At 50.8% G+C, this 27,763-nt stretch overlaps 1 protein-coding gene across 1 annotated transcript in view; it reads left to right on the forward strand.

Annotated features, from left to right (window-relative positions):
* Positions 1-1,114: 1,114 nt before the first annotated feature.
* The window catches only part of SLC35F5 (solute carrier family 35 member F5), a gene marked incomplete at its 5' end in the record, with an annotated part of 29,373 nt that continues 2,724 nt past the window's right edge, over positions 1,115-27,763 (forward strand). The window contains 4 exon segments of the mRNA XM_040358361.1: positions 1,115-1,219; positions 2,623-2,782; positions 19,048-19,138; positions 24,880-25,034. Of these exon segments, the coding sequence (XP_040214295.1) occupies positions 1,115-1,219; positions 2,623-2,782; positions 19,048-19,138; positions 24,880-25,034 (511 nt within the window).

Below are 27,763 nucleotides of genomic sequence, written 5' to 3' on the forward strand. Positions count from 1 at the left end.
TCTCTGTATATAGTACTCGGTCTCTCTCTTCCTATCAGATCTCTGTGTATAGTATTCGGTCTCTCCCCCTCCTATCAGATCTCTGTGTATAGTACTCGGTCTCTCTCCTCCTATCAGATCTCTGTGTATAGTACTCGGTCTCTCCTCCTCCTATCAGATCTCTGTGTATAGTACTCGGTCTCTCTCCTCCTATCAGATCTCTGTGTATAGTACTCGGTGTCTCCTCCTATCAGATCTCTGTATATAGTACTCGGTCTCTCTCTTCCTATCAGATCTCTGTGTATAGTACTCGGTCTCTCTCCTCCTATCAGATCTCTGTGTATAGTACTCGGTCTCTCCTCCTCCTATCAGATCTCTGTGTATAGTACTCTGTCTCTCCTCCTATCAGATCTCTGTGTATAGTACTCGGTCTCTCTCCTCCTATCAGATCTCTGTGTATAGTACTCGGTCTCTCCTCCTATCAGATCTCTGTGTATAGTACTCGGTCTCTCCTCCTATCAGATCTCTGTGTATAGTACTCGGTCTCTCCTCCTATCAGATCTCTGTGTATAGTACTCGGTCTCTCTCCTCCTATCAGATCTCTGTGTATAGTACTCGGTCTCTCCTCCTATCAGATCTCTGTGTATAGTACTCGGTCTCTCTCCTCCTATCAGATCTCTGTGTATAGTACTCGGTCTCTCTCCTCCTATCAGATCTCTGTGTATAGTACTCGGTCTCTCCTCCTCCTATCAGATCTCTGTGTATAGTACTCGGTCTCTCCTCCTATCAGATCTCTGTGTATAGTACTCGGTCTCTCCTCCTATCAGATCTCTGTGTATAGTACTCGGTCTCTCTCCTCCTATCAGATCTCTGTGTATAGTACTCGGTCTCTCCTCCTCCTATCAGATCTCTGTGTATAGTACTCGGTCTCTCTCCTCCTATCAGATCTCTGTGTATAGTACTCGGTCTCTCCTCCTATCAGATCTCTGTGTATAGTACTCGGTCTCTCCTCCTATCAGATCTCTGTGTATAGTACTCGGTCTCTCTCCTCCTATCAGATCTCTGTGTATAGTACTCGGTCTCTCCTCCTCCTATCAGATCTCTGTGTATAGTACTCGGTCTCTCCTCCTATCAGGCTCCCTGTGGTCGTTGCTCGGCGCTCTGCTCTACGCCGTTTACATCGTTATGATAAAGAGGAACGTCGATCGCGAGGATAAGTTGGACATTCCCATGTTTTTTGGTAAGTGACGTATAAAGTTTTGTCTTTGAAAGAATTGGACATTAAGTCTGTTTCACAACAATCAATCATATTTGTGTTAGGTGGGAAAAGGGCAAATCCTATTGGTTGTTGTTCCTCCAGTCTCTGTGTGTGTGTCGGGCTTCTCCTCCCAGTCTCTGTGTGTGTGTCGGGCTTCTCCTCCCAGTCTCTCTGTGTGTCGGGCTTCTCCTCCCAGTCTCTGTGTGTGTGTCGGGCTTCTCCTCCCAGTCTCTGTGTGTGTGTCGGGCTTCTCCTCCCAGTCTCTGTGTGTGTGTGTGTCGGGCTTCTCCTCCCAGTCTCTGTGTGTGTCGGGCTTCTCCTCCCAGTCTCTGTGTGTGTGTGTCGGGCTTCTCCTCCCAGTCTCTGTGTGTGTCGGGCTTCTCCTCCCAGTCTCTGTGTGTGTCGGGCTTCTCCTCCCAGTCTCTGTGTGTGTCGGGCTTCTCCTCCCAGTCTCTGTGTGTGTTGGGCTTCTCCTCCCAGTCTCTCTGTATGTCGGGCTTCTCTTCCCAGTCTGTGTGTCGGGCTTCTCTTCCCAGTCTGTGTGTCGGGCTTCTCCTCCCAGTCTCTCTGTGTGTGTCGGGCTTCTCCTCCCAGTCTCTGTGTGTGTTGGGCTTCTCCTCCCAGTCTCTCTGTATGTCGGGCTTCTCTTCCCAGTCTGTGTGTCGGGCTTCTCTTCCCAGTCTGTGTGTCGGGCTTCTCCTCCCAGTTTCTCTGTGTGTGTCGGGCTTCTCCTCCCATCCTCTCTGTGTGTGTCGGGCTTCTCCTCCCAGTTTCTCTGTGTGTGTCGGGCTTCTCCTCCCTGTCTCTCTGTGTGTCGGGCTTCTCCTCCCAGTCTCTGTGTGTCTGGCTTCTCCTCCCATCCTCTCTGTGTGTGTCGGGCTTCTCCTCCCAGTTTCTCTCTGTGTGTCGGGCTTCTCCTCCCAGTCTCTGTGTGTGTCGGGCTTCTCCTCCCAGTCTCTCTGTGTGTGGGGCTTCTCCTCCCATCCTCTCTGTGTGTGTCGGGCTTCTCCTCCCAGTTTCTCTGTGTGTGTCGGGCTTCTCCTCCCTGTCTCTCTGTGTGTCGGGCTTCTCCTCCCAGTCTCTGTGTGTCTGGCTTCTCCTCCCATCCTCTCTGTGTGTGTCGGGCTTCTCCTCCCATCCTCTCTGTGTGTGTCGGGCTTCTCCTCCCATCCTCTCTGTGTGTGTCGGGCTTCTCCTCCCAGTTTCTCTGTGTGTGTCGGGCTTCTCCTCCCAGTCTCTGTGTGTCGGGCTTCTCCTCCCAGTCTCTCTGTGTGTCGGGCTTCTCCTCCCAGTCTCTCTGTGTGTCGGGCTTCTCCTCCCATCCTCTCTGTGTGTGTCGGGCTTCTCCTCCGGTTCTGATGATCTTTGTCCTTTTGGTGTTGCAGGATTTGTTGGACTCTTTAATCTCCTCCTGCTGTGGCCCGGCTTTTTCTTGCTCCATTACACGAAGATCGAAGCCTTTGAATTTCCTAATAATCTGGTGTGGATTTATCTGGTGATCAATGGCCTTGTGGGCACCGTGCTCTCCGAGTTCCTTTGGCTCTGGTAAGTATCGCCGATCGGCACTTCCTTTATAAGACTTCTAATTGGTGACTGTGACGGTATTGGTATGATATCCCCGTCAAAGTCTTCCCTTCTCCCCATAAAGAAAATCACCCCATATTCCACGAGGAGGAATATTCCTGGAATCACCCAATAAGCCACACATGAGTCAGAGCTTACTGCTGGAACAAGACAGACTTTAATGGTATAACACACGTGGTGTAATTTCCAAAACTGTTACAATGACAAATCTCCGCCCCCTCCTCACACTGGGGCTTCCATACAGATCATGGGCAGACATTTCGGAGCCGACCCTGAAAACACATTTCTTTAGATAATGACATCAGTGAAGGTAATTACTAGTTGTACAGAATACATTATCTAGACAGCCTGGCCCCGCATATAGAAGAGATAATTACCACAATTAAGCAATCAGAATAATTAACATGAGCCACTTCTAAGCACAGTAAACAGTAACCACAGGGCTTCTTCACACACACACAATAGACTTTGAAATAGGACTGGCTGAGGAAGGGTCATTACCATATCAACAGCCTGTTAGCCGAGGAGTGAGTCACACCTGAAATCCTGTAACACACACACAACATTACTAGCAGGGAGAATTACACTGAAGCATCCTTCACAATGGCCCCCCTTTTTCTCCCTGCTCCGGCAACTCGGTTGGACCTTCCCTGGTCCAGTAGGGTTGACGGGTTCAGAGCTTTTAGTCCGAGGTTAACTCCGTTTGGCGTGACAATCCATCGGCATTCCCGTTTTGCTTGCCTGGGCGATAATGAATCGCAAAGTCATAGGGCTGTAAGGCCAAGCTCCAGCGTAGCAAACGGGCGTTGTCCCCTGAAACCCGGTTAAGCCACACCAAGGGGTTGTGATCGGGGATGAGAGTGAAAGCCCGGCCATAAAGGTAAGGTGTGGCACCGGGTCGTCAGATCACACGCCGGTCAGTCCCCAAGTCTTTGTGCGATCTGCAGAGTCACCAGAAGTCAGTGTGAAGACGGCGAATGGGTCTGTGCGCCGCCGTCTAGGTGTCCCGCTATGGGAGGGGCAGGTTATGGCTCTGAAGTGACAATCACAGGAGATTCATAAAAAGAAAAATTGATATTTGTTGAAATGCTGTAGCACTGGTGCTCAGAGTCCGGGGGGGGGGGGAATCAGTGCCCCATAGGGTCAGCCACCCCCTGCTCCCTCCGCAGCCGCCGGTTCTCCTCTTTGAGCTTCTCCAGCTCCATCTCCAGTTCATGGAGCCTGGGGGGGTCGGCCTGCTGTGACCTCAGGCGGTTGTTCTCCTCCTCCATGCGGCCTATGCACTCCTCCAGCTCTATGTACTCACGGATCAGCTCTTGCTTGCTCATGTCCTGCAGGCTCTCCACATGGTACTTCATCATCAGGAACTGGGTGGTGGTGTAAGGGGCCACCGGTGGGCCCTTGGCGAACATCTCGGCCCGCATCTGGGACGCCCGCTGCGACTCCCTCTCCTCCAGTCGCTTCTTCTCCTCCCAGGTCAGCTTGTTATACGGCTTCCAGGACCTCTTCTTCTTGGAGGGTGGCCGGCGGTGCCTCTTTCTGCCCAGCTCCCTCCAGGGCCCCTCCGGCTCATGGCTGTCGCCCATGACTAGCTGACAATGGTGTTCCCTGTTGTCCGTAATAACAGATTGTACCGTGAGGACTTCGTAAGGGGTGCCCAATGGTTCTTCCTGACCCAGCTCCTGGGGATCCCAAGCCGAGTCTACACAATGGGCTGCTGCTGGTGGGCGGTACCCAGGTTGAGACCAATTTGACCTGGTGTTGTCGTTCATGGGGCAAATCTGCTTGAAGTGACCCAGCTGTTTGCACCGGAAGCAGCGTTGTTCGTTGTCCTCCTGGCGTGGATAGCGAGGGCTAGATGTCACCGGTCTGTTAGGAGGTTGGTATCTAGCGGCTGGTGGGTGTGAGGGCGCCGTTGGTCGTGGAGGTTGTACCTGTGGTGTGACCTGGTTCGTCTTGCGAGTATCCGCATATTCATCCGCCAACTTTGCGGCCTCTGGTAGAGTCATGGGCCTGCGATCTCTCACCCAGTCTTTGACATCCGTCTGGATGTGATTGTAAAATTGCTCCAGGAGCATTAGTTGCAAAATGTCCTCTGCGGTGGTGGCCTGGCTGCTGTTAACCCAGTTAGAGGCCGACAGGGATAACTGGCATGCCCATTCCGCGTAAGAGTCTTCCGTGGTTTTGCGTGAGTCCCTGAACTTCTGTCGGTGGGACTCTGGGGTTACTGCATAACGAGCCAGGAGCACTTCTTTAACCCTGGCGTAGCTATGGATATCCTGATCTGGCACAGTCCGGAAAGCATCAGAAGCTTTGCCTGACAGTTTGCCTGACAATATTGCAACCCACTCTCCTCTAGCTATTCGGTGCAGGTTACATTGTCGCTCAAAATCCGCCAAGTAGTTATCAATTTCACAGTCCTTTTCATCAAAAGCTTTAAAAGCGCTAAACGGAATCTTCCTTGTGTCTGCTGTGCTGTACTCACTGTTCGGAGAAGGTGCGGCTGCTTGTTGGACTGCTGCCAGTTTTAACTGTAGTTCTGCGTCTCTTATTTGTTTATCCTCCTGTAGTTCTGCGTCCCTTATTTGTTTATCCTTCTGTAGCTCCGCGTCTCTTATTTCTTTAGCCTTCTGTAGCTCTGCGTCTCTTATTTGTTTATCCTCCTGTAGTTCTGCGTCTCTTATTTGTTTATCCTTCTGTAGCTCTGCGTCTCTTATTTGTTTATCCTTCTGTAGTTCTGCGTCTCTCTTATTTGTTTAGCTTCCTGTAGTTCTGCGTCTCTTATTTGTTTATCCTTCTGTAGTTCTGCGTCTCTTATTTGTTTAGCCTCCTGTAGTTCTGCGTCTCTTATTTGTTTATCCTTCTGTAGTTCTGCGTCTCTTATTTGTTTATCCTCCTGTAGCTCTGCGTCTCTTATTTGTTTAGCCTTCTGTAGTTCTTCGTCTCTTATTTGTTTATCCTCCTGTAGTTCTGCGTCTCTTATATGTTTATCCTCCTGTAGTTCTGCGTCTCTTATTTGTTTATCCTTCTGTAGTTCTGCGTCTCTTATTTGTTTATCCTCCTGTAGTTCTGTGTCTCTTATTTGTTTATCCTCCTGTAGTTCTGCGTCTCTTATTTATTTATCCTCCTGTAGTTCTGCGTCTCTTATTTGTTTATCCTTCTGTAGTTCTGCGTCTCTTATTTCTTTAGCCTCCTGTAGTTCTGTGTCTCTTATTTGTTTATCCTCCTGTAGTTCTGCGTCTCTTATTTGTTTATCCTCCTGTAGCTCTGCGTCTCTTATTTGTTTAGCCTTCTGTAGTTCTTCGTCTCTTATTTGTTTATCCTTCTGTAGTTCTGCGTCTCTTATATGTTTATCCTCCTGTAGTTCTGCGTCTCTTATTTGTTTATCCTTCTGTAGTTCTGCGTCTCTTATTTGTTTATCCTCCTGTAGTTCTGTGTCTCTTATTTGTTTATCCTTCTGTAGTTTTGCGTCTCTTATTTGTTTAGCCTCCTGTAGTTCTTTTTTTTTTTTTTCTTTCTTTTCACTTCAGACTCTACCTCATAGAGTGCATATTTAATGCTCATGTTCTGCGTGCCAGCCCATTGCATCTCTAATTTGGTTTCGCATCATTAGTGTCGCTTTTCTATATGTGAGTCTTTTTTTTTTTTTTTTTTTTTTATATGAGTGTATATACGGGTATGTTTACTCTATCTGCTTAGAGAGTAACAGAGAGAGGGAGACATCAAAAGTATATCCTTCCAAATTTTTACCCCCCTTCCCCTCCCCTCCCCCCCCCCCGTCTCACCCTAGACGTACTCTGAAACCTCTAGTTCTTTCTAATTTTCTTCTAGGGAATCTTTTAGGTTTCTTCCCTTAACTTTTCTGCGTAACTCCATGATCTCTTAAAGGTCCTCCAATTTTCCCATTTTGTGCTTTGTAATATGTTATTACCCTCTAAGCCCTCTTTCAATTCTTCCATTTTGTATGTTTCTTCGACCGCATCAATCCATTCCCAGGTTTGGGGGCACTCTGTATCTTGCCACCTCCTTGGGATTAATCTCTTGGCGGCGTTTAAGAGATGCGGTGTAAGTGTTTCCCTATACCTTTTTATGCCTTCTTCTCCCCCATGGAATAGGACAACCCATGGGTCCATCTTTATCTTTTTCATTGTGATCTCTTCCACACAACCCAATATATTTTCCCAGTACTTTTTTATCTTTGGGCATTCCCACCAAAGGTGAGCCATATTTCCTGGTGATCCGCAACCCCTCCAGCAATCCCCTGTCTGCTCTTCATTAAATCTTTTTAATTTGTCCGGTGTCATGTACCACCCGGCGATACATTTGAAGCACATTTCCGCCGTGCGGCTATCTACCGCGGAAGAGTGTGTCAGAGTCAACATTTTCTCTATTGTAGCCTTATCTCGCTGTGAGCCCAATTCCCTTTCCCACTTTTCAATGAATGGAGGTAAACTCCGCTCTCCTATCTTCAGTAGAATCTTGTTTAGTATAGAAATGGTTCCTTTGGTTCTTTCTGTCGTACAAATTTTTTCCAGTTCCGACAACTGATCCTCTGATCTCAATGGGTGTGGGAGATCTTGAATGAAGTGGTTTAGCTGCTGGTACCTCCATTCATTGATTTCCATTAAATTTTTATTAAGTTTTAACTCCTGCAGTGTTTTAATGTGATCCCCGTTCATTATATCCCTTAGTTGTGCCGTGTCTTTTTTAATCCAGTGACCCCCTACTTGTGTCTTACCCGGTGCAAAGTAATCGTTATTCTTCAGTGCTATGAGGGGTGAATTATATTCCTTCACAATTTTTTTATAGACTGTGTCCCATATTTTGAGTGCATTTTTTGTTATCTCATGTGCATTAATATCCAGTGTCCTAAATTGGGGGGGGGGTTCCATATAATCTTATCCAACCTTACCTGTGTTAATTCGTTTTCTAAGCTTACCCACCTTTTTTCTGTGTTGACTCTGGCCCACTCCACCACTCTTGTTAACATAACCGCCTCGTGATATCTCCTAACATCTGGAACAGCAAGCCCTCCCTTCTTTTTTGGTTGTCTTAATGTCTGGAGTGATATCCTATGTTTCCTGTTTTTCCATATATAATTCATAATTAGTTTATTAAGGGCTGAGAGCAGCCTTCCTGGTAGAGCTATAGGGATCATCTGAAATTTGTATAAGATCTTGGGCATGATAACCATTTTGCAGTAATTGATTCGTCCTATCCACGATATTGCTCTGTTTTCCACCCTTTTTGTTTCTTTCTTAATTTCGTTTAACAGTGGGATAAAGTTTATCGCATAAGTTTTTTTGATTGATTTAGCTAACAGAATCCCCAGATATTTAAGTTCCCTTACCCAAGCAAAGCGATAATTCTCTTTCAGGAGTTTTTCTTCTATCTTTCTTATGTTTATACTCATGATCTCTGTTTTAGTGATATTTAATTTCAAGTTTGAAAATTCCCCATATTCATTGCATAAGTTTAATAAATTAGGGATTGATGTTTTGGGTTCTGTTAAATAGAAGAGGACATCGTCCGCAAAAGCTGCGAGCTTATGTTCCTCTTCTCCTATTTTGATCCCTTTTTATTTTTTGGCAATTACGGATCTTGGCTAGGAATGGTTCCATTGATATCACGAACAGCAATGGTGACAGGGGGCACCCCTGCCTCGTTCCATTTCTCATTTGGAATGTTTGCGAAAGACTACCATTTATTTTTATTTTGGCCATAGGGGACTGATATAGGGTATCCACCCAGTTCATCATCCCCTGGCCAAACCCCATATCCTTTAGGGTAGCAAGCATAAATCCCCAGTCTACCCTGTCGAACGCTTTCTCTGCGTCTATCGACAGGAGTAGGCCTGGGGATCCCATTGCTCTCAATCTCCGGATTATCAGAAGTGTTCTTACTCCATTGTCTCTCCCCTCTCGCCCTTGAACAAAACCCGTCTGATCTGGGTGTACCAGTTTAGTCATTACCTGCCTAACTCTCCCGGCCAATACCCTTGCAAACAATTTTATGTCAGTGTTAAGCAAGGATATCGGTCGGTAGCCCGAGCAGCTCCCGATGTCCTTACCTTCTTTTGGGATGACAGTGATGGTTGCCTCGGAGGCCTCCTTACTTAGTTTGTATTTTTTCCCCAAGCCATTAAAGTACTGGCATATCCTTGGTAATAATATCTCCTTACATTTTTTGTAATACATTACTGTAAAGCCATCTGGGCCTGGGCTTTTGCCTGAGGCTGAGCTTGTTAATGCTATTTTGATTTCATTTTCTGTGATTGGTCTATCTATCTCCTCGGCCTCTAGTTGACTAATTTTTGAAAGTCTTGCCTCTTTTAAAAAAGTTGCGATCTTATTTTCTTTCTCTCCTTTCTGCCAGTTCTTTTGTTTTACTGAGTATAGTTTTTCGTAGTATAGTCTGAATGTTTCGGCGATATCTTTTGTTGTATGTAATACCTCCCCTTTATCGTTTTTAATTTTGTCGATATAGTTCCTTGATTTTTTTTTTTTTCACCATCCGTGCCAGATGTTTACTTGTTTTATTTCCCCACCTGTATCTCTCCCTTGCTATTAAGTTGAATTCCTTTTTTGTTTCTTGATCTATGAGATCTTTAAGTTCGTTTCGTTTATTGACTAGGGCCAAGTATAGATCTTGTTGCTTTCCATCTTTCTTATGCTTTTGCTCTAAGTTGAAAATCTCGTCTATTAGTTTTACTTTTTTACTGATCGCTTCCTTTTTTCTCCTTGCTCCTTCCGAGATCAAGACCCCTCTAATCACTGCCTTGTGGGCGTCCCATAGGGTTGCTGCCGAGATTTCCTCTGTCTCATTTATCTTAAAATATTCTTCTAGTTCTTTTTTAACCCTAGTTATACTTTTCTCTTCGATCAATAGATCTTCATTTAATCTCCAGTTTTGGTAGGGCCTTTGATTGCATACAATGTTTATTGATATACTAATGGGCGCGTGGTCAGAGATCGTCATGGGCTCTATTCTCGTCTCGACCACCTCCTCCAGTATTCTATGGTCAACCAAGATGTGGTCGATTCGAGAGTAGCTGCCATGTACCTGAGAAAAAAAAGTGTAGTCTCGCTGGTTTGGGTTGAAGATCCTCCATGTGTCTACTAACTGACTTCTATGTAAACTTTCTTTAACTTTTCTTAATTGTGTACCCTGCGTTTCTGATGTTTGATGTGACTTATCGACTTTCGGATCCATGCCGAAATTTAGGTCTCCTCCTAGTATTATCTTTCCCCTACTATAATCTTTTAATTTCCCCAATATTCCCAAAAAGTATTTCAACGGGGAAGTGTTAGGCGCATACACGTTTGCAAGGGTATACTCTTCCTCCTCCAACTTCCCTCTCAGAAAGAGGAATCTCCCTTCCGGATCTGTTAGTCTATCTGTTAGTACAAATCTAGTTCCTTTAGCTAACCCGATTGCTACTCCTCTGGCCCTCTTGGAGATGGTGTCCCCATAAAACCAAGTAGGGAAGTCAGGTGAGTATATCCTTGTATTTGATCCTAGTGTAAGATGGGTTTCTTGTAGGAAAGCGATATCTGTCCTATAGTATTTTAATTCCTTTAACACCTTATGTCTCTTAGAAGGGCTATTTAGACCCTTTACATTATATGAGAGGCATTTAATTACTGGCATCTTCGTGATTTATAATATTTCCTTCCATCGTCCCAAAGGCTGGGTCTACAATTTTCCTTTCTATTAGTTACGCTCTCTTCTGGTTGTCTGGGTGAGACGGGGTATCGACCTTCCCTCCCCCCTCTCCCCCCTCTAACCTTTCCCCCCCCTTCTCCCCTCCCCCCTCCCCTCCTCCCACTTCCCCATTTGGCCTATTAAAGGCCCCTGAACCAACTACCATGTCTTGGTTCAGAACACTTTGGGTGAGGTTTTTTTTGGGATTTTCCTCCCTCTCCCCTATCTTTTGGATAGAGGGGGTGGAGGGTCGGTTACACCTATCTCCCCCCTATCCCCCGGGAACCCTCTCGGGTCCCGAAGGAAAAAGGGGGAGAAAGGAAAAGAAAGAAAGAAAAAATCAAAAAGAAATCAAAAAGAAAGGAACAAAGCCGACCAAGGGAACCATCCGGAATAAACGGAAAGGGTCTGAAAACAAAAAAAAAGAATATATATTGTATCTAAAGACCGACCAGGCTGGAAAAGAAAGGGACAGAGTGGGAGGGGGTCTCTAAATAGAGCCCCCTCTCTCACTCCACTTCTCCCCTCAACTCCAGCCCGGGAGATCGGGCACCCGAATGTCCAGTTTCCTACAGAACTCGTTTAAATCCTCGGGGAATCTCAGTATTGCCGATCTTCCCTCTCTTGTCCCAATTAAACAGGCGGGGAACCCCCAAGTGTATTTGATATTCAGATCCATCATCTGTTTCAGGAGCGGTTTTAACAGCCATCTTCTTGCCAAAGTTTCAGGGGCCACGTCGGTGAAGATCTGAAGATTCACCCCTTCAAAAACTAATGGGGGATGTCCCCTCAGCTTCCTCCAGATTTCTTCCCTGTCTTCATAGTATCGGAACCTTATTATAACATCTCTGGTTCGCTCTGGGGACGTTCTTTTCGGATTTCCAACTCTGTGTACCCTTTCAATCATAATTGGGTTATCTGCCGGTCTTCCCAATAGTAAATTAAATATCGTCTGTGATATTTTCCTGAGGTCCTCTCCTTTCTTCTCTGGTAATAACCTTATCCTCAGGTTTTGTCTCCGGTTTCTGTTCTCCTGGTCTTCCAATTTATAGAGCGTATGCCTCTGTTGTAGCTGTATCTGTGTGATCTGATCTTTTAATAAGTTTAAATCTTGCTCTTGTTTCTCTACTTGTTCCTCTGATGATTCCAGTCTGGAGAGCATATGGCCGAGGTCGGTCCGCAGATTCTGTATTTCGCCCATTATCGTGTTTTCCATTTTTTGCAGCATCTCTGCCATTTCTCCCCTTGAGAGAGGCCGAGCGTCTGACCTTTGTTCCTCCCTCTCGCTGTCCTCCAGTCCTCCTCCTGAGGACCCTTCATCTCTTAGTTCCAGGGATGTTTCTCTTGAAGTTTCGCTCTGGGCTTTCTTATTTTCAGTCTTTTTCGCTTTGTTTACTTGTTGTTGTTGTTTTGTTACCCCCTGGGCTCCAAGAGCTCGTGGGCTTTCTCCTCTAGTCATGAACGGTCTTATTGAGCTTGTTGCTGTTATGTTACTTGGGGTGGTGGGGGGTCCCCCTTTTGTGGATCTGCTTGTCATTCTGCTCATGTCGATTTTTTTCCTTCTGATTCTCTTCCCCAGCTTGACCTTTTAGTTTCCCGCAGGAAAACAGCGGTCTTAATGTGAATGGAGGTAGCCCATATGAGATACTGGGTACAATCCCTCCTGGAAGTTTTGTAGTGTAGTTTTTTTCCCCTCTTTCCTTTCTCCCCTCTTCTCTTTCTCTCCTCTTCCTTCCCCCTTTCAATGTGTTTATCCCCTTTTATACAGGGTATCTAGTGATCTTATAGTCCTGAGCAGGGTTTCCCAGCAATTTTCCAGATTTATTTCCCCTTTTGCCGTTTCCTTTATTTTAGAACTTAATCCTTCATCTCCCCCCTTCTCATAGGGCCAATCCTCTGTTTCATATGATTGAATAGTGGAATTAGGGTGTCCCCCGGTCTAATTTCTAGGGGAAATGGTAGTCACCTCAGCTAGGAGAGTAAGTTTTGCACGTGCACCCCTATTCAACGTTCACTATAGGGGTTTTTAACAAGAGGGACAAGAAGAGATTTTACATCCTTCTTCCCTTTACCCCCTTCTTTCGGATTGGGTTTTTTTTTTTTTTTTTAAAGGAAGAAAGGAAAAAAGGGAAAGAAAAAAAAAATATGGACTCCCGGTCTCGCTCCAAGGGGGGGGACTCCTAGGTCTCTCTGGGAGAGGGATATTTATGAAAGTCCTTCAGTCAACGGCAACCTGAGGTATGCTAAAAGATGTCTCCCACTTTAAAGTGATATAGTATGAAGATGTGATATATGATACGGGGCAATAGGCACAGAATATGTTGATATAAGTTTGCAGGTTTGCCTGTTCTACCTTTTTACAGCTATGGTTTTATCTGTCTTTATGTTTAGTGCAGGCGTCTGTTATCGGTTATAAGTCCCAGTTCCCTCCCTATTTTAATCCTCCTGTTAACAAATGGAGGATTTTTCTCTGCCCCCCTCCAACTTACAGGTTGAATGACCCCAGTGAAATTAACAACCGTGTCTTATCCCTATTTAGGCACAACTTCTCATAGAAAAAAAATAAAAAAATAGGGAAACATGCAGCAAGTAAAACACCGTTAATTTTCCCCCACAGCCAGCCTGAGTATCTCCTCTTAGGCATAAAAGTTTCCAGAGATCCGATGATTACAGTCCCTTCAAATCTCCATATCTCCAATTCTTCCTAAGACATATTTGGTCACAGTTCAAAAAAATCATAGAGTATACCTCATGTCTCCTGGGTCCGTTAGGGAAGGTGCTGGCGTTTTTCCCGGAGCTCAGCTTAATGCTGCTGGCTCATTATACTCATGTCCCTGGTCTGGTGTGCAGGTTAGCTGGGGGGGGTGAAGTCAGCTGGTGCCGTCCTCCCTGAGCATCCGCTGTCCCTCTCGGTCTGCAGCTTTGTCTCCTAATGCAGCGGCGGGCTACGGCTCAGGGTGGCAGGCCGCAGATCCCTGCTCTCGGTGCGACGGAATTTCACGATCCCGGCCGTTCCCCCGGAGTGCCGACCGGACCGCTCTGTGGCATCTAAGTGTACCCGGGGGGACGTCGCCACCTCTCCTGCTTCAGTCCGTCCTTCCTCCCGACTCTCCCATAGCTCTTCCTCCTCACCCGAGAGCGTGACGCGTGACGCGTCCTCACGTCCTTACGTGCGCGCGCACGTCATGGTGCATAGTTGTTCTGAGTCTGTGGCCTCCTGTAGTTCTGCGTCTCTTATTTGTTTATCCTTCTGTAGTTCTGCGTCTCTTATTTGTTTAGCCTCCTGTAGTTCTGCGTCTCCTTTTTGTTTATCCTCCTGTAGTTCTGCGTCTCTTATTTGTTTATCCTCCTGTAGTTCTGCGTCTCTTATTTGTTTATCCTCCTGTAGTTCTGCGTCTCTTATTTGTTTAGCCTCCTGTAGTTCTGCGTCTCCTTTTTGTTTATCCTCCTGTAGTTCTGCGTCTCTTATTTGTTTATCCTCCTGTAGTTCTGCGTCTCTTATTTGTTTATCCTCCTGTAGTTCTGCGTCTCTTATTTGTTTAGCCTCCTGTAGCTCTGCGTCTCTTATTTGTTTATCCTCCTGTAGCTCTGCGTCTCTTATTTGTTTAGCCTCCTGTAGTTCTGCGTCTCTTATTTGTTTATCTTTCTGTAGTTCTGCGTCTCTTATTTGTTTATCCTCCTGTAGTTCTGCGTCTCTTATTTGTTTAGCCTCCTGTAGTTCTGCGTCTCTTATTTCTTTAGCCTTCTGTAGTTCTGCGTCTCTTATTTGTTTAGCCTCCTTCACTAACAGGTCCATCACTTTCAGCACCACATCCGCCGTTGGGTTCGGATCGAACCATGCTAGCTTCTCTCTCATTACTTTGTTGGCTGGCGATTCCTCTTCCTGAATCACTGGTGTCTCCATCTCTTGTACTGCTGGCGTTGCTGCAACCAAGTTCTCCTGGTCTTGCTCCATTAATTCTGCTATGATGACCTGCTTGGTTTTGTTGCTAGCAATCCTTCCACGAACTTCCAGTAGTTCTTTCAGTGTATTTCTTTAAAGCCGGGTGTACCAGCCTTCTATTCACTGTTCCCAGTGTCTGCTTGGAATCCGGGTGTAAAGGAGAGTAGAAGGGAAAATCCCGCTGCTGCCAACCAGTTGTGACGGTATTAGAATGATATCCCCGTCAAGCATTCCCTTCTTCCCATAAAAGAAAATCACCCAATATTCCACGAGTAGGAATCCCTGGAATCGCTGAATAATCCACACATGAGCCAAAGCTTAATGCTGGAACAAGACACTCTTTAATGGCAGCATTCTGCTAGTTATATACAGTTTTACAAGCTAATCATCAATCAAAGAACAATGAAATCTCCACCCCCTTTCACACACTGGGCTCCCATACAGATTATAGGTAGACACTCTGGTGCCGACCCTGACAAGACACATTTCTTTAGATAATGACATCAGTGAAGTTAATTACTACAACAAAGCAATCAGAATAATTAACATGAGTCAATTATCTAATCATTTAGCCTGACGATACAATACACATCTCTTAAGGGTAAACACAGGTCTTCTTCACACACACAATAGATCAATTACCCTTTAGAATAGAGAGCTGGCTGGGGATGGGACATTAGCATTTCAACAGTCTGTTATGCAGAGGGATGAGTCCACATGAAATCACCTTCTACACATAACACACAGACATTAAAATAGCAGGGAGAGAATTAAACTGAAGCATATAGGCAATTGCATAAAAGTCCTTCACAACGTCTACTGTGCCAAAGTCCTCCACCTTACAGGCCACACCTTCTGGCCCAAAGCCCTCCACCTTACAGGCCACGCCTTCTGGCCCAAAGCCCTCCACCCTACAGGCCACGCCTTCTGGCCCAAAGCCCTCCACCCTACAGGCCACATCTACTGGCCCAAAACCCTCCACCCTACAGGCCACGCCTTCTGGCCCAAAGCCCTCCACCCTACAGGCCACTTCTACTAGGCCACGCCTTCTGGCCCAAAGCCCCCCACCCTACAGGCCACGTCTACTGGCCCAAAGCCCCCCACCCTACAGGCCACGTCTACTGGCCCAAAGCCCTCCACCCTACAGGCCACATCTACTGGCCCACAGCCCTCCACCCTACAGGCCACACCTTCTGGCCCAAAGCCCTCTGTGAAGGATATGCTTCAGTGTAATTCTCCCTGCTAGTAATTGTGTGTGTGTTAGAGGTAACAGGTGATTTCAGGTGTGACTCATTCCTCTGTTGAAATGTTAATGTCCCTTCCTCAGCCAGCTCCCTATTTGAAAGGGTAATTGATCTATTGTGTGTGTGTGTGTGTGTGTGAAGGAAACCTGTGTTTACTGTGATTAGATAAGGGGCTCATGTTAAGTATTCTGATTGCTTCATTGTGGTAATTACCTCTTCTATATGCGGGGCCAAGCTGTCTAGATAATGTATTCTGTTACAACTAGTAATTACCTTCACTGATGTCATTATCTAAAGAAATGTGTCTTCAGAGTCGGCGCCGAAGTGTCTGCCTATAATCTGTATGAGAGCCCCCACTGTGTGTGGAAAGGGGGTGGAGAGTTCATTGTTCTGTGATTGAGGATTCAGCTTGTAAACTGCATATATACCAGCAGCAAGCTGCCATTAAAGAGTGTCTTGTTCCAGCAGTAAGCTTGGCTCATGTGTGGCTTATTGGGTGATTCCAGGAATATTCCTCCTCGTGGGATATTGGGTGATTTTCTTTATGGGAAGAAGGGAACGTTTGACAGGGGATATCATTCTACTACCGTCACACCCTCCACCCTACAGGCCACGCCTTCTGGCCCAAAGCCCTCCACCCTACAAGCCACGCCTTCTGGCCCAAAGCCCTCCACCCTACAGGCCATGCCTTCTGGCCCAAAGCCCTCCACCCTACAGGCCACGCCTTCTGGCCCAAAGCCCTCCACCCTACAAGCCACGCCTTCTGGCCCAAAGCCCTCCACCCTACAGGCCACGCCTTCTGGCCCAAAGCCCTCCACCCTACAGGCCACGCCTTCTGGCCCAAAGCCCTCCACCCTACAGGCCACGCCTTCTGGCCCAAAGCCCTCCACCCTACAGGCCACGCCTTCTGGCCCAAAGCCCTCCACCCTACAGGCCACGCCTTCTGGCCCAAAGCCCTCCACCCTACAGGCCACGCCTTCTGGCCCAAAGCCCTCCACCCTACAGGCCACGCCTTCTGGCCCAAAGCCCTCCACCCTACAGACCACGTCTACTGGCCCAAAGCCCTCCACCCTACAGGCCACTCCTTCTGGCCCAAAACCCTCCACCCTACAAGCCACGCCTTCTGGCCCAAAGCCCTCCACCCTACAGGCCACATCTACTGGGCCAAAGCTCTCCACCCTACAGACCACATCTACTGGGCCAAAGCCCTCCACCCTACAGGCCACATCTACTGGGCCAAAGCCCTCCACCCTACAGACCACGTCTACTGGCCCAAAGCCCTCCACCCTACAGGCCACGTCTTCTGGCCCAAAGCCCTCCACCCTACAGGCCACGGCTTCTGGCCCAAAGCCCTCCACCCTACAGGCCACGCCTTCTGGCCCAAAGCCCTCCACCCTACAGGCCACGTCTACTGGCCCAAAGCCCTCCACCCTACAGGCCACTCCTTCTGGCCCAAAACCCTCCACCCTACAAGCCACGCCTTCTGGCCCAAAGCCCTCCACCCTACAAGCCATGCCTTCTGGCCCAAAGCCCTCCACCCTACAGGCCACATCTACTGGGCCAAAGCCCTCCACCCTACAGGCCACATCTACTGGGCCAAAGCCCTCCACCCTACAGGCCACATCTACTGGGCCAAAGCCCTCCACCCTACAGACCACGTCTACTGGCCCAAAGCCCTCCACCCTACAAGCCACGTCTTCTGGCCCAAAGCCCTCCACCCTACAGGCCACGGCTTCTGGCCCAAAGCCCTCCACCCTACAGGCCACGCCTTCTGGCCCAAAGCCCTCCACCCTACAGGCCACGTCTACTGGCCCAAAGCCCTCCACCCTACAGGCCACTCCTTCTGGCCCAAAACCCTCCACCCTACAAGCCACGCCTTCTGGCCCAAAGCCCTCCACCCTACAAGCCATGCCTTCTGGCCCAAAGCCCTCCACCCTACAGGCCACATCTACTGGGCCAAAGCCCTCCACCCTACAGGCCACATCTACTGGGCCAAAGCCCTCCACCCTACAGGCCATGTCTACTGGGCCAAAGCCCTCCACCCTACAGGCCACGTCTACTGGCCCAAAGCCCTCCACCCTACAAGCCACGCCTTCTGGCCCAAAGCCCTCCACCCTACAAGCCATGCCTTCTGGCCCAAAGCCCTCCACCCTACAGGCCACATCTACTGGGCCAAAGCCCTCCACCCTACAGGCCACATCTACTGGGCCAAAGCCCTCCACCCTACAGGCCACGTCTACTGGGCCAAAGCCCTCCACCCTACAGGCCACGTCTACTGGGCCAAAGCCCTCCACCCTACAGGCCACGTCTACTGGCCCAAAGCCCTCCACCCTACAGGCCACGTCTTCTGTCCCAAAGCCCTCCACCCTACAGGCCACGCCTTCTGGCCCAAAGCCCTCCACTCTACAGGCCACATCTACTGGGCCAAAGCCCTCCACCCTACAGGCCACGTCTACTGGGCCATAGCCCTCCACCCTACAGGCCACGTCTACTGGGCCATAGCCCTCCACCCTACAGGCCACGTCTACTGGGCCATAGCCCTCCACCCTACAGGCCACGTCTACTGGGCCATAGCCCTCCACCCTACAGGCCACGTCTACTGGGCCATAGCCCTCCACCCTACAGGCCACGTCTACTGGGCCAAAGTCCTCCACGCCAGCTCTCTCCGGCTTTTTCCTCATGGCTGTAGAATATCGGCTCTTAAAGGAGAAGTACGGCGGAAGCTCGTTTGGCTGGACCGCTATGGACAGAAGTTTGTTTTGCACTCCTGTGACCTGTTTTCAGCAGACAGCGGGCTGAAGTCTGCTCTCTGCTGATATCACGGATTTCAGTCCAGGCACCGCGTCATCCCGACAATGAAGTCTGCCAGGTGCCTGGACTGCGAGCCACCGAGACTCTGAGCCGTCCCCCCACCTCTCCGTGTCCCACGGGCTTAATTATATTGGGATTACTTTCTCCTGATGGTCTCTTCTCCATCCTGTGATCTTGCCGTGGACGGGTCTCCTGTCTCCTGTGTTCCTTCTAGAGACTCGCCCCAGTTCTTCGGGGGGCTCCCCTGGTTTGGTGATTTGTTCCCTCCGGTAGTAAAGCCTTTCTTTGTGGATTTGAGGGTTCGGTTGGCTCCCCCCCCCCCCCCCCGGCAGTGTTGGTCGGTTTTCCAGGGACTCGGAAAATCCAGAAAATTTATTTTTAGATGATTTGCTGTTCTGCCTTTTATCCACCAGATGGCGACAAACACCCACATCTGTGTCCTGAGCGTCTCCTGTGTGTGCGGCCGTATGGGGGGACCCCAATCAGTGTCATGGGAATAACGGGGGGCTCTCTGTGTATTATAGGGGCTGCTTCCTGACATCGTCTCTGATCGGCACCCTGGCTCTGAGTCTTACCATCCCCCTCTCCATCATCGCTGATATCTGCATGCAGAAGGTACGCCCCCCCCCCAAATCTCCTGTGTGTGTGTGTGATCTCACCAAAAGTATTGGGATGCCCCCCCAAATCTCCTGTGTGTGTGTGTGATCTCACCAAAAGTATTGGGACCCCCCCCAAATCTCCTGTGTGTGTGTGTGTGATCTCACCAAAAGTATTGGGACCCCCCCCAAATCTCCTGTGTGTGTGTGTGTGATCTCACCAAAAGTATTGGGACGCCCCCCCCAAATCTCCTGTGTGTGTGTGTGTGTGTGTAATCTCTCACCAAAGGTATTGGGACGCCCCCCCAAATCTCCTGTGTGTGTGTGTAATCTCTCACCAAAGGTATTGGGACCCCCCCCCCCTATACACACGTCCCCTCCCCCTCCTCTATATAATCTCTCACCAAAAGTATTGGGACACCCCCCTATACACACTTCCCCTCCTCTATATATACACTATATTACCAACAGTATTGGGACCCCCCTATACACACACATGACCTTTAATGACCCCCCAGTCTTAGTCTGGGGGGTTCAATATTGAGTTGGCTCCGCCCCATTGCAGCTGCACAGAGTCCTGACCTCAACCCCATAGAACACCTTTGGGATGAATTAGAGAGGAGACTGTGAGCCAGGCCTTCTCGTCCAACATCAGCTCCTGACCTCACAAATGGGCTTCTGGAAGAACGGTCAAACATTCCCATAGACACACCCCTAAACCTTGTGGACGGCCTTCCCATAGACACACCCCTAAAGCTTGTGGACGACCTTCCCATAGACACACCCCTAAAGCTTGTGGACGACCTTCCCATAGACACACCCCTAAAGCTTGTGGACGACTTCCCATAGACACACCCCTAAACCTTGTGGACGACCTTCCCATAGACACACCCCTAAACCTTGTGGACGACCTTCCCATAGACACACCCCTAAAGCTTGTGGACGGCCTTCCCATAGACACACCCCTAAAGCTTGTGGACGGCCTTCCCATAGACACACCCCTAAACCTTGTGGACGGCCTTCCCATAGACACGCCCCTAAACCTTGTGGACGGCCTTCCCATAGACACACCCCTAAAGCTTGTGGACGACCTTCCCATAGACACACCCCTAAAGCTTGTGGACGACCTTCCCATAGACACACCCCTAAACCTTGTGGACGGCCTTCCCATAGACACACCCCTATACCTTGTGGACGGCCTTCCCATAGACACACCCCTAAAGCTTGTGGACGACCTTCCCATAGACACACCCCTAAAGCTTGTGGACGGCCTTCCCATAGACACACCCCTAAAGCTTGTGGACGGCCTTCCCATAGACACACCCCTAAACCTTGTGGACGGCCTTCCCATAGACACGCCCCTAAACCTTGTGGACGGCCTTCCCATAGACACACCCCTAAAGCTTGTGGACGACCTTCCCATAGACACACCCCTAAAGCTTGTGGACGACCTTCCCATAGACACACCCCTAAACCTTGTGGACGACCTTCCCATAGACACACCCCTAAAGCTTGTGGACAGCCTTCCCATAGACACACCCCTAAAGCTTGTGGACGGCCTTCCCATAGACACACCCCTAAAGCTTGTGGACGACTTCCCATAGACACACCCCTAAACCTTGTGGACGACCTTCCCATAGACACACCCCTAAACCTTGTGGACGACCTTCCCATAGACACACCCCTAAAGCTTGTGGACGACCTTCCCATAGACACACCCCTAAACCTTGTGGACGACCTTCCCATAGACACACCCCTAAACCTTGTGGACGACCTTCCCATAGACACACCCCTAAACCTTGTGGACGGCCTTCCCATAGACACACCCCTAAAGCTTGTGGACGACCTTCCCATAGACACACCCCTAAAGCTTGTGGACGACTTCCCATAGACACACCCCTAAACCTTGTGGACGACCTTCCCATAGACACACCCCTAAAGCTTGTGGACGACCTTCCCATAGACACACCCCTAAACCTTGTGGACGACCTTCCCATAGACACACCCCTAAAGCTTGTGGACGACCTTCCCATAGACACACCCCTAAAGCTTGTGGACGACCTTCCCATAGACACACCCCTAAAGCTTGTGGACGACCTTCCCATAGACACACCCCTAAAGCTTGTGGACGACCTTCCCATAGACACACCCCTAAAGCTTGTGGACGACCTTCCCATAGACACACCCCTAAAGCTTGTGGACGACTTCCCATAGACACACCCCTAAACCTTGTGGACGACCTTCCCATAGACACACCCCTAAAGCTTGTGGACGACTTCCCATAGACACACCCCTAAACCTTGTGGACGACCTTCCCATAGACACACCCCTAAAGCTTGTGGACGACCTTCCCATAGACACACCCCTAAAGCTTGTGGACGACCTTCCCATAGACACACCCCTAAACCTTGTGGACGACCTTCCCATAGACACACCCCTAAAGCTTGTGGACGACCTTCCCATAGACACACCCCTAAACCTTGTGGACGGCCTTCCCATAGACACACCCCTAAAGCTTGTGGACGACCTTCCCATAGACACACCCCTAAAGCTTGTGGACGACTTCCCATAGACACACCCCTAAACCTTGTGGACGACCTTCCCATAGACACACCCCTAAAGCTTGTGGACGACCTTCCCATAGACACACCCCTAAACCTTGTGGACGACCTTCCCATAGACACACCCCTAAAGCTTGTGGACGACCTTCCCATAGACACACCCCTAAAGCTTGTGGACGACCTTCCCATAGACACACCCCTAAAGCTTGTGGACGACCTTCCCATAGACACACCCCTAAACCTTGTGGACGACCTTCCCATAGACACACCCCTAAAGCTTGTGGACGACTTCCCATAGACACACCCCTAAACCTTGTGGACGACCTTCCCATAGACACACCCCTAAAGCTTGTGGACGACTTCCCATAGACACACCCCTAAACCTTGTGGACGACCTTCCCATAGACACACCCCTAAAGCTTGTGGACGACCTTCCCATAGACACACCCCTAAAGCTTGTGGACGACCTTCCCATAGACACACCCCTAAACCTTGTGGACGACCTTCCCATAGACACACCCCTAAAGCTTGTGGACGACCTTCCCATAGACACACCCCTAAACCTTGTGGACGACCTTCCCATAGACACACCCCTAAAGCTTGTGGACGACCTTCCCATAGACACACCCCTAAACCTTGTGGACGACCTTCCCATAGACACACCCCTAAACCTTGTGGACGACCTTCCCATAGACACACCCCTAAACCTTGTGGACGACCTTCCCATAGACACACCCCTAAACCTTGTGGACGACCTTCCCATAGACACACCCCTAAAGCTTGTGGACGACCTTCCCATAGACACACCCCTAAAGCTTGTGGACGACCTTCCCATAGACACACCCCTAAACCTTGTGGACGACCTTCCCATAGACACACCCCTAAAGCTTGTGGACGACTTCCCATAGACACACCCCTAAACCTTGTGGACGACCTTCCCATAGACACACCCCTAAAGCTTGTGGACGACTTCCCATAGACACACCCCTAAACCTTGTGGACGACCTTCCCATAGACACACCCCTAAAGCTTGTGGACGACCTTCCCATAGACACACCCCTAAACCTTGTGGACGACCTTCCCATAGACACACCCCTAAAGCTTGTGGACGACCTTCCCATAGACACACCCCTAAAGCTTGTGGACGACCTTCCCATAGACACACCCCTAAAGCTTGTGGACGACCTTCCCATAGACACACCCCTAAACCTTGTGGACGACCTTCCCATAGACACACCCCTAAAGCTTGTGGACGACTTCCCATAGACACACCCCTAAACCTTGTGGACGACCTTCCCATAGACACACCCCTAAAGCTTGTGGACGACTTCCCATAGACACACCCCTAAACCTTGTGGACGACCTTCCCATAGACACACCCCTAAAGCTTGTGGACGACCTTCCCATAGACACACCCCTAAAGCTTGTGGACGACCTTCCCATAGACACACCCCTAAACCTTGTGGACGACCTTCCCATAGACACACCCCTAAAGCTTGTGGACGACCTTCCCATAGACACACCCCTAAACCTTGTGGACGGCCTTCCCATAGACACACCCCTAAAGCTTGTGGACGACCTTCCCATAGACACACCCCTAAAGCTTGTGGACGACTTCCCATAGACACACCCCTAAACCTTGTGGACGACCTTCCCATAGACACACCCCTAAAGCTTGTGGACGACCTTCCCATAGACACACCCCTAAACCTTGTGGACGACCTTCCCATAGACACACCCCTAAAGCTTGTGGACGACCTTCCCATAGACACACCCCTAAAGCTTGTGGACGACCTTCCCATAGACACACCCCTAAAGCTTGTGGACGACCTTCCCATAGACACACCCCTAAACCTTGTGGACGACCTTCCCATAGACACACCCCTAAAGCTTGTGGACGACTTCCCATAGACACACCCCTAAACCTTGTGGACGACCTTCCCATAGACACACCCCTAATGCTTGTGGACGACTTCCCATAGACACACCCCTAAACCTTGTGGACGACCTTCCCATAGACACACCCCTAAAGCTTGTGGACGACCTTCCCATAGACACACCCCTAAAGCTTGTGGACGACCTTCCCATAGACACACCCCTAAACCTTGTGGACGACCTTCCCATAGACACACCCCTAAAGCTTGTGGACGACCTTCCCATAGACACACCCCTAAAGCTTGTGGACAGCCTTCCCATAGACACACCCCTAAACCTTGTGGACAGCCTTCCCATAGACACACCCCTAAACCTTGTGGACGACCTTCCCATAGACACACCCCTAAACCTTGTGGACGACCTTCCCATAGACACACCCCTAAAGCTTGTGGACGACCTTCCCATAGACACACCCCTAAACCTTGTGGACGGCCTTCCCATAGACACACCCCTAAAGCTTGTGGACGACTTCCCATAGACACACCCCTAAACCTTGTGGACGACCTTCCCATAGACACACCCCTAAACCTTGTGGACGACCTTCCCATAGACACACCCCTAAACCTTGTGGACGGCCTTCCCACATGAAGCCGTTTTTTTGGATCCTTTTTAAATGATAACATAAATCACCCAAATGGCCCTGATAAAAAGTTTACACCCCCTGAAATGTTTGGCCCTGGTTGGGGTATTTCAGCCGTGGTCGGGCCCTGACTGGGGTATTTCAGCCGTGGTCGGGGCCCTGGTTGGGGTATTTCAGCCGTGGTCGGGGCCCTGGTTGGGGTATTTCAGCCGTGGTCGGGGCCCTGGTTGGGGTATTTCAGCCGTGGTCGGGGCCCTGGTTGGGGTATTTCAGCCGTGGTCGGGGCCCTGGTTGGGGTATTTCAGCCGTGGTCGGGGCCCTGGTTGGGGTATTTCAGCCGTGGTCGGGGCCCTGGTTGGGGTATTTCAGCCGTGGTCGGGGCCCTGGTTGGGGTATTTCAGCCGTGGTCGGGGCCCTGGTTGGGGTATTTCAGCCGTGGTCGGGGCCCTGGTTGGGGTATTTCAGCCGTGGTCGGGGCCCTGGTTGGGGTATTTCAGCCGTGGTCGGGGCCCTGGTTGGGGTATTTCAGCCGTGGTCGGGGCCCTGGTTGGGGTATTTCAGCCCTGGTTGGGGTATTTCAGCCGTGGTCGGGCCCTGGTTGGGGTATTTCAGCCGTGGTCGGGCCCTGGTTGGGGTATTTCAGCCCTGGTCGGGGTATTTCAGCCGTGGTCTGTCTTGTTGCAGGTGAGCTTCTCGTGGGTGTTCTTTGCCGGTGCTTTCCCCATCTTCATCTCCTTCTTTATTGTGACGTTGCTCTGCCATTATAACAACTGGGATCCAGTCATGGTCGGCTTGCGGAGGATCTTCGCCTTTGTATGCCGGAAGCATCGGCCAGCAAGGTAGGTGTGTGTGTGTGTGTGGGGGGGGTAGGTGTGTGTGTGTGTGGGGGTAGGTGTGTGTGTGTGTGTGTGTGTGGGGGGGGGTAGGTGTGTGTGTGTGGGGGGGTAGGTGTGTGTGTGTGTGTGGGGGGGTAGGTGTGTGGGGGGGGGGGTAGGTGTGTGGGGGGGTAGGTGTGTGTGTGGGGGGGTAGGTGTGTGTGTGTGTGGGGGGGGGGTGGGTGTGTGTGTGTGTGTGGGGGGGTGGGTGTGTGGGGGGGGGGGTAGGTGTGTGTGTGGGATAGGTAGGTGTATCAGCCCGGTGGCGCCTCTTCCTGTGGCTTGATGAGTGTTTTGTATCTCAGGACATCGGAAGACCCGGAACAGACTCAGAGCGGGTAGGTGGGTGTGTGTGTGGGGGGGGGGGGGGTGTGTGTGGAGGGGGGGTGGTAGGTGGGTGTGTGTGTGTGGGATAGGTAGGTGTATCAGCCCGGTGGCGCCTCTTCCTGTGGCTTGATGAGTGTTTTGTATCTCAGGACATCGGAAGACCCGGAACAGACTCAGAGCGGGTAGGTGGGTGTGTGTGTGGGGGGGGGGGGAGGTGTGTGTGGAGGGGGGGTGGTAGGTGGGTGTGTGTGTGGGGGGTAGGTAGGTGTATCAGCCCGGTGGCGCCTCTTCCTGTGGCTTGATGGGTGTTTTGTATCTCAGGACATCGGAAGACCCGGAACAGACTCAGAGCGGGTAGGTGGGTGTGGGGGGGGGGGGGTAGGTGTGTGTGGAGGGGGGGTGGTAGGTGTGTGTGTGTGTGGGGTAGGTAGGTGTATCAGCCCGGTGGCGCCTCTTCCCGTGGCTTGATGGGTGTTTTGTATCTCAGGACATCGGAAGACCCGGAACAGACTCAGAGCGGGTAGGTAGGTGTGTGTGTGTGTGGAGTAGGTGTGTGTGGAGGGGAGGATGGTAGGTGTGTGTGGGGGGGGGGGGTAGGTAGGTGTGGGGGGGGGGGGGTAGGTAGGTGTGGGGGGGGGGTAGGTAGGTCGGTGGGGGGTAGGTAGGTGTATCAGCCCGGTGGCGCCTCTTCCCCTGGCTTGATGGGTGTTTTGTATCTCAGGACATCGGAAGACCCGGAACAGACTCAGAGCGGGTAGGTGGGTGTGGGGGTAGGTAGGTCGGTGTGGGGGGGGGTAGGTAGGTGTATCAGCCCGGTGGCGCCTCTTCCTGTGGCTTGATGGGTGTTTTGTATCTCAGGACATCGGAAGACCCGGAACAGACTCAGAGCGGGTAGGTAGGTGTGTGTGTGTGTGGAGTAGGTGTGTGTGGAGGGGAGGATGGTAGGTGTGTGTGGGGGGGGGGGGGTAGGTAGGTGTGGGGGGGGGGGTAGGTAGGTGTGGGGGGGGGGTAGGTAGGTCGGTGGGGGGTAGGTAGGTGTATCAGCCCGGTGGCGCCTCTTCCCCTGGCTTGATGGGTGTTTTGTATCTCAGGACATCGGAAGACCCGGAACAGACTCAGAGCGGGTAGGTGGGGGGGGGGGGTAGGTAGGTGGGTGTGGGGGGGGGGTAGGTAGGTGTATCAGCCCGGTGGCGCCTCTTCCCGTGGCTTGATGGGTGTTTTGTATCTCAGGACATCGGAAGACCCGGAACAGACTCAGAGCAGGTAGGTAGGTGTGGGGGGGGGGGTAGGTAGGTGTGGGGGGGGGTAGGTAGGTCGGTGTGGGGGGGGAGGGAGGTGTATCAGCCCGGTGGCGCCTCTTCCCGTGGCTTGATGGGTGTTTTGTATCTCAGGACATCGGAAGACCCGGAACAGACTCAGAGCGGGTAGGTGGGTGTGGGGGGTAGGTAGGTCGGTGTGGGGGGGTAGGTAGGTGTATCAGCCCGGTGGCGCCTCTTCCCGTGGCTTGATGGGTGTTTTGTATCTCAGGACATCGGAAGACCCGGAACAGACTCAGAGCAGGTAGGTAGGTGTGGGGGGGGGGTAGGTAGGTGTGGGGGGGGGGTAGGTAGGTCGGTGTGGGGGGGGAGGTAGGTGTATCAGCCCGGTGGCGCCTCTTCCCGTGGCTTGATGGGTGTTTTGTATCTCAGGACATCGGAAGACCCGGAACAGACTCAGAGCGGGTAGGTGGGTGTGGGGGGTAGGTAGGTCGGTGTGGGGGGGTAGGTAGGTGTATCAGACCGGTGGCGCCTCTTCCCGTGGCTTGATGGGTGTTTTGTATCTCAGGACATCGGAAGACCCGGAACAGACTCAGAGCGGGTAGGTGGGTGTGTGTGTGTGGGGGGGGTAGGTGGGTGTGGGGGGGGTAGGTAGGTCGGTGTGGGGGGGTAGGTAGGTGTATCAGACCGGTGGCGCCTCTTCCCGTGGCTTGATGGGTGTTTTGTATCTCAGGACATCGGAAGACCCGGAACAGACTTAGAGCGGGTAGGTGGGTGTGGGTGTGGGGGGGTAGGTAGGTCGGTGTGGGGGGGTAGGTAGGTGTATCAGCCCGGTGGCGCCTCTTCCCGTGGCTTGATGGGTGTTTTGTATCTCAGGACATCGGAAGACCCGGAACAGACTCAGAGCGGGTAGGTGGGTGTGGGGGTAGGTAGGTCGGTGTGGGGGGGTAGGTAGGTGTATCAGCCCGGTGGCGCCTCTTCCCGTGGCTTGATGGGTGTTTTGTATCTCAGGACATCGGAAGACCCGGAACAGACTCAGAGCGGGTAGGTGGGTGTGTGTGTGTGGGGGGGTAGGTGGGTGTGGGTGTGGGGGGGGTAGGTAGGTCGGTG

Source organism: Rana temporaria, chromosome 6 (genome assembly GCF_905171775.1).
Source record: "Rana temporaria chromosome 6, aRanTem1.1, whole genome shotgun sequence".
Classification (NCBI taxonomy): domain Eukaryota; kingdom Metazoa; phylum Chordata; class Amphibia; order Anura; family Ranidae; genus Rana; species Rana temporaria.